The sequence below is a fragment of the Nannobrachium achirus genome (genome assembly GCF_963921795.1).
Source record: "Nannobrachium achirus genome assembly, chromosome: 13".
NCBI lineage: Eukaryota > Metazoa > Chordata > Actinopteri > Myctophiformes > Myctophidae > Nannobrachium > Nannobrachium achirus.
The window spans coordinates 34666525-34674024 of NC_137833.1; the positions used below are offsets into that span (position 1 = coordinate 34666525).

At 44.3% G+C, this 7500-nt stretch overlaps 1 protein-coding gene across 1 annotated transcript in view; it reads left to right on the forward strand.

Annotated features, from left to right (window-relative positions):
* Positions 1-7500, forward strand: part of camkmt (calmodulin-lysine N-methyltransferase) — a 167892-nt gene that overhangs the window by 119600 nt on the left and 40792 nt on the right. The window contains exon 7 of the mRNA XM_080741114.1: positions 6146-6212. Coding sequence (XP_080597240.1) covers positions 6146-6212 — 67 coding nt within the window. The remainder of the gene's footprint in view (positions 1-6145; positions 6213-7500) is intronic.

Sequence of the window (7500 nt, forward strand, 5' to 3'; positions counted from 1 at the left end):
CTCGCTCTCTGTCGCACAATTAATCGTCCTTATTCTCTGTCTGTGTGAAGCCTTTGTGTTTATCCTGCTCCCACATGCTTTATGTAGCAGTTTGCGGAGAAAGTATAGCGTGTTTCTGCCACAGCTTTCCAGTGACTCGTTGTGTTAATGAGAGTATACAGTATGTATCTACAGATCTACAAGCTCTCGTGACACGTTGTGAGCAAGAAGTAGATTGCGCTGCCATAGATTAAGCCCTTCGGGCGCCGGCGTTCTCGGGGCAATGGAAATGGGGAACGATGTATGTCGTGAATACACGCCCCATTGCGCATCTCGCTGTGCCAGTAGTCAACTCCACACTTGTTTTGTTACACGCCGCCAATTTCCTTCATTTCCTTCACTTCCTTCACTATGACCACCGCCGTTTCAATTCTTCAGGCTCTTTTCCTGAAAAGGTCCTGTAAATGCCTTTCAAATTTGTATGGAGAATGGAGCGTGTTTTTGCAGAAACCCGCAAATGGCAAGAAACCACTCTATTCCCATTGAAAAGTAGAACCCACCTCCATACTGTAGGTAGATTTAAACTTTTAAGTCAGAGAAGGTAATATAAATAGCAAAAATAGCTGATCTACAACCAATCCACTGGAAATCTACTGTCTTGCCAATGGCTGGACGTGTGCATTTTTGAAATGGCACATCTGTATGTCCACACACACGCTGCCACTTAGATTTGCAGCGCGGCACAAACAAAGTATAACTTGGCCAATCAGTTAAACCGACTGGTCGGGATGCCAATCAGGGATTCTATGTGTTCCCTGGGATAGATATTCATTGCTTTCGGTTCTTCGCTCCGACAGAATTGCCACTCAACACCCTCAGGTCATATGAAACACACACGCCGAGTTTGAGGCCGTTCATTTGGATGCCCATGTCACACAGACAGACATATTGTACATACATACATACACACAGCTTTCATGAATGAATAGAAATATTAGGCTATTTGGAGAGTTTCCTCCTACAACTTTCACTTGAGTACAAATCTTACTGAGCAACTTTCACTTGTAGTTGTATAATGGTTTTGATTACCTTGTCCAACACTTGATTCCAACCAGGCCAGCTGCAGGAAGGACATTCGCCTTATTTACTGTACTATAGGTTTGCCCTAGGTTATCCTAGTTGGCCTTGGCAAGCGACTGTTGTGTGTCTCGTTGTATAGCTTGAGAGCAGCCGGCACAAAGGACTTCCCAAGTTTTTTTATCTGCCCTTACTACAAGGTTTGGATGCTCTTAAACCTGCGTCTTCAGAACTGTTTTAGTTTATGTCCTCGTCCATTCATTCTTTCTTTCCCCACCTAAACCTCTCCTTCCTCATACCTCTCCTTCCTCTCCATCTTCCTCCTTTTTATTTTGAGAGCGAGAAGGAGCTCTGATTTTGCCACAGACGTTTCACAAAAGCAGGAAAAAATGCGTACACGATTCTGCCCTGTTGACAAATGCAACCCACCTTTTTCGTCCATATTTACAGTAGTTCTGTTTACAATATCTCTGTCTCGGCCCTCCACAATGTCCCTGACTTCACGGATCACAATGAGGCCAGACAATAACAGCCTGTGTGAAACACACAGACACGCACGTACGCACAAGCATGCACACATGCACGCATGCATGTACACGCATGCACACTGACACAAACATACACACGCACGCACGCACGTACACACACATACACACACACACACACACACACACACACACACACACACACACACACACACACACACACACACACACACACACAATACAGCCACTGATCATCAGTCACAGAAATTGAGAATGACTGGAATACGATGATACACGAAAGAAGAACTGTGTGTGTGTGTGTGTGTGTGTGTGTGTGTGTGTGTGTGTGTGTGTGTGTGTGTGTGTGTGTGTGTGTGTGTGTGTGTGTGTGTGTGTGTGTGTGTGTGTGTGTGTGTGTGTGTGTGTGTGTGTGTGCGCGCGCGTGTGTGCGTGCGCGTTGTCGTAGATGCATTACAGACAACATGATGTACTGTACTGTAAGATGTTTTCCTAGGTTGATAGATATTGTTTATGTTACAGCATGTCCTTGCAATGCCAGTATAACTGGGGGTTGATTTCCTTGCTTAGAGCAGAATCTCGGTACCACAGGCCTGTGGTACTTCTATGTACACAATCACTTGTACAATTCATTGTATTAAACCACCACCACCGCCTTATGCCTTTGCCTCTGACACTTCTTTATTTACGTCTTATTGACAGAACTTGAATTCCACCACAGCGCTTGTGGGCACGTGTGTGTGTGTGTGTGTGTGTGTGTGTGTGTGTGTGTGTGTGTGTGTGTGTGTGTGTGTGTGTGTGTGTGTGTGTGTGTGTGTGTGTGTGTGTGTGTGTGTGTGTGTGTGTGTGTGTGTGTGTGTGTGTGTGCACGCGCAAGTGTGAGTGTGAGTGTGTTCTGTGATGCGTTGTGAGCTTATTCTGGTGTGCCTTTTAGTAAAACAAACATGTGCGTACAGCATAATGCTGCCAAAAGTGGCCCATTCAACCATATACTGTACACCGCAGGCATTTCCTCCTGACGTGGAAACTACTTCCCATGGTTGTTGACTGGAGGGCTAATGTCCACTGTTTGGTGTCATTGTGTGCTCTGTTTTTATAACAGAGCCAGATAGTGGGCTGTGATACGGCTCGGAGCATTACTGCCAAATAGATGAGCAGATAGGCAGAAAGGAAATACACTGAATGAATGGGCTGCTCTGCATTCACTGATATCTAGAAATTATTTTCTGCTCCCTGAAAGCTTTGCGACCTAGTTCACATACTGGAATATGCACGCACGCGTGCATGCACACGCACGCGCGCGCGCACACACACACACACACACACACACACACACACGGCATGCACATGTGCGCGTGCACACACACACACACACACACACACACACACACACACACACACACACACACACACACACACACACACACACACACAGAGTACACACACACAGAGTACACACACAGAGTACACACACACACACACACACACGCACACGGCATGCACACACACACACACGGCATGCACACGTGCGCGTGCACACACACACACACACACACACACACACACACACACACACACACACACACACACACACACACACACACACACACACACACACAGAGTACAACACACAGAGTACAACACACAGAGTACACACACAGAGTACACTGAGAGTACACTCACATGTAAAGATTAGTGTACTTGGGAGTCTTTGTTCACTTCCACTGACTAGATTCATTCCCCAGTGCCTTAAACCTCACCACTACATACCTTAACACTTATTCTAAGCAAAACCTAAAGCACTATAATCACAAAAACAGATCCTCAAAAAGCAATGACCAGCTAAATTCCGTCACTTTATGTCATTCTTAGGACATTTGGTCCTTCTAAGGATAAGTAGACACACAAACAAACAAACACACACACACAGCACGGCACAGCACAGCACAGTCAGAAGATGGACTGTGGCTTGACCTTGAATAGGCATACTGAAAATCAATGGAAATGTTCCATTAAGAATGATTGATGCATGCCAATGGCTGCTTGGTGTCTGCTAAAAGTGATGGTGCTTCAACGTCCAGCAGTGTTCAAATTGTGAACCTCTGCCTGCCTGCCTCCCTCTGTCTTTCTCACTCTCTCTCTGACTCTGTCTCACTTTCTGTAGCCGTGTCTTTCTCTCCCATTCTTTGTGCACAAGTGTGTGAGTGTGTGAGTGCCCGCGCATGTGCGTGTCTGACCTCTCCCCTACTGGTGTGCCAGTGATGAGATTACAGTAAGCCCCTCTGCTCTTCACTCTGTTCACCCCCATGCACCAACACACTGATGCACAGGTGTACAGGGACCCTCTCTGTGTGTGTGTGTGTGTGTGTGTGTGTGTGTGTGTGTGTGTGTGTGTGTGTGTGTGTGTGTGTGTGTGTGTGTGTGTGTGTGTGTGTGTGTGTGTGTGTGTGTGTGTGTCAGTGGTGTAAAGTAACTAAGTACATTTACTTAAAGGGGGCCTGTCACCTAAAGGGTTACTGTCACTTTAAGAATCATCTAAAAACAAGTTAATATTTGTATGATGTCATTGTGGGGATGCACAATTATAAGCCAATCAAATTAATTGTCTGTATAGCCTGACTGTATGACTACTTACTGTACTGGTCAGCTGTTGTTGGGGGCCGAGGGGCAGATTACACTGTGACATGAGCTTCAGACTGTTTCAGACCGTTTTCAGATGTCACAGTGTAATCTGCCCCTCAACCCCTTTAGTTGACAGTACCCCTTTAAGTGCTGTACTGTACAGTTTTGAGGTATTTGTACTTTACTTGAGTATTTCCAGTTTTCAGTAATTTTACTTCTACTCCTCTGCATCTCAGAGGAAAATATTGTACTTTTACTCCACTACATTTATTTGAAAACTTTAGTTACTAGCTACTCTGCAGATATAAATTATGATATTGTAAAACATACATTAATCCACTATTTCTCTATCTTATACCTAGACTATTTGAAAATAGCCGATCTAATCCAACCTTTTGTATTTTTGGTACTTAAAGTACATTTGATGCCAACACTTTCCTACTTTTGAATTCCGGACTTTTACTTGCAGTATTGATACTTTTACCTAAGTAATAAATGTGAGTAAATGTACTTTTTCCACCACTGGTGTGTGCGTGTTTGAATGTATGCTAATCTATTTGTTGGTGTATGTGTGCAGGGGGTTCTCTTTGATCCTGGATTGCCTCTCCAACTATCTATCCATCCATCAATTTATCACGCCTCTCTCTCTCTCTCTCTCAGTCCCAACACCGTCTCTCTCTCTCTCTCTCTCTCTCTCTCTCTCTCTGTCGATTGGATTTGTCTCAGCTCTTTGCCGGCTTTAAAGACAAGGAAATCCTAATTGAATTGCTTCATGACTCCACCAGCTAGTGTATTAATAGACAACTTGACATCAATCGCCCAGCCTTTGTGTGTGTGTGTGTGTGTGTGTGTGTGTGTGTGTGTGTGTGTGTGTGTGTGTGTGTGTGTGTGTGTGTGTGTGTGTGTGTGTGTGTGTGTGTGTGTGTGTGTGTGTGTGTGTGTGTGTATGTGTGCGTGCGCGTGTGTTAGTGTGCATGTGGTTAAAAGCCTTCCTATTGATCCAGCTATAGTCTGCTGTGATCTGCTGTTGGATGGCTCTCAGCTCCACGCCATCATCTGTGTGTGTGTGCACATGTGCCTGCTTGCGTGTGCGTTCCCTCTTATTTTGAGATTGTCATGTGACGTGCCACCTGACGAAACCGGCAAATCCACGAAACCTGAACTGCTGACCTAATTACTGTATACTGCCAGTCAATCTTCGGGACAACTTGAAGCTAAAAGTCAGAATGCCCTGGGCCTGATGAGTGCATTTGAGTTAAGGTGGGTGAGTGAGTGCTATCTGCTCCTTGACCAAACCACTTGACCCACACATACCCCAGCAGATACTGTATCACACTCTACCACCAAAGATTGTTTATGCAGTTTCTTTTTTTAATGTATTTATACAGGACAGTGTAGAGAGACAGGATTTATATAGTATTTGTTTTCCTATACAATTGTACATTTGATAGATAATGTAGATAGATAGATAGATAGATAGATAGATAGACAGACATTTATCCTGGATTCTTGTCCCAGATTGCGGGATTTAGTCAAAACAAGCTTTTTTCTTCAGACCATAACTAAAGAATCGCAGATAAAAAAATATTTTCCTGGTGAAAGAAAAGACAACGCACAGCCTGGCCATGTGCTTCTTGTTTAAATCCTGGCCACATGATGTGTTCCAGTTGTCGGCGATATATAAGGCAGATTAATTAATTAATACCTGGCAGTTGATGCGTATCACCAATGATCTTTTTTTAATTAATTTTTTGCATCTTCAAATGCAAGAAATCTGAGATTCTTTATTGGTTACCTGATGAAGGTTTCACTACCGAAACATTTTTTTTCCCCAGTACATATGTACATTGTTTTTGAAGGTTTTGAAGAGTAGTTGGTTCCTTTTAGCTGTTTGCAGTTCTCTGGTGTGAAGTATTGTGTGAGTATACTGTACTGTATGATCCTTGACCCAGATGTCCCTCCAGACGTCCGAGGGCTGATTGAAAGGAACAGACAAGCCGGGATGTTTGGCTCCACACAGGTATCCAACAGGTGAGTGTAAACCACCTACATGTAGATTCAAACCTGGCTCACCCGCATGGGAAACCAAACACCTTCAGCTCAGTCAGAGGGGAATCCCTCCTCCTGGCCAACAGAGATATCAGGCAGGCTTCTGTTCCTACAGGCAGAGCTAATCTGCTACATTCTGCTACACCTTGGGTCCACAAACAAAACTAGAAGAAGTGCTCTTCCGAGCTCATGTCTCCACCAGGCCACGCGTCCTGGTGGTGCTATAATAGGCAAATGTAAAAAGGGTGGCATGTGTTCTTCACCAATCTTAGACCTTTCATGGCGCCACCATGAGGCTGATTTGAACATTTTGTAGTGTAATTTCTTCCTTGGCCTTTTGCGAATGTGCGTGCACAATTTCATTACAATTGCACGCTGTGTTTGATTTGAGGCATTTTGTTCGAAACGGATCAATCCTGCAAAGTTTGGAGGCCAATCTTAGCCAATCAGGATGGAATATTTAATATGGGTCAGATCCGTCTTGATCATATGACTGTAGAGATACTGTGTACTGATTTGTGTTAATTGTGGGTAAAATCTGAAGGAGTAATATCCAAAAATGTGTGTTACATAAGTCGGCCTCCTGTTGGCGCTATAAAAGGCTGATGTGAAAAATGCAAGGAAATGTTTTTTCCTTGGCCCATAGGGAGTGCGCTTACAAAGTTTGAAACTGATCGGTGGAGTTATAGGTAAACTTCAGGAAGAGAGAAGAGGAGCACTCGTCAGCAACGTGGTTCATATAAGTAAGCAATTTACCCCGAGTGAGAGGACATTATGAGAGCATAATGTCCGACCCCGAGTGGTAAATAGCTTTTCTACCACTTTTTCCCGTATACATGAAAGAAAACACATAGTTGTAACTTGCAAGGATCTTAAGTTACAATCATTATTGCCTATAAAACTTCCGCGACGACAGCAAATAGTTCCACAAACAACATCTTCTACTCACCACCAGATGACGCCAACTCCATGCAGAGAAAGATGTCTAGCATACAGCTAAGCTAACGTCAGTTAGAAGGACCGTTCCGGCCGTAAATAGAGGCTGTTCGCTTCCAGAAAGGCATAGGTTCAGAGAAAAGGGGCTTTAAAGTTGGCGGATTGCATTGGATCCAAATAAATCGGCGACGATAGTACGCACGTTAGTAAACATAGGACCGCTGCGACCTTCATTTGTTGGTTGGGGGAAAGTCCCCGGATGTACACTGAGGCGCATTGATCTCGGACACACAACTTTGCGGCAGTGGTCCTCTCATAACCTCCGGAATTTAGC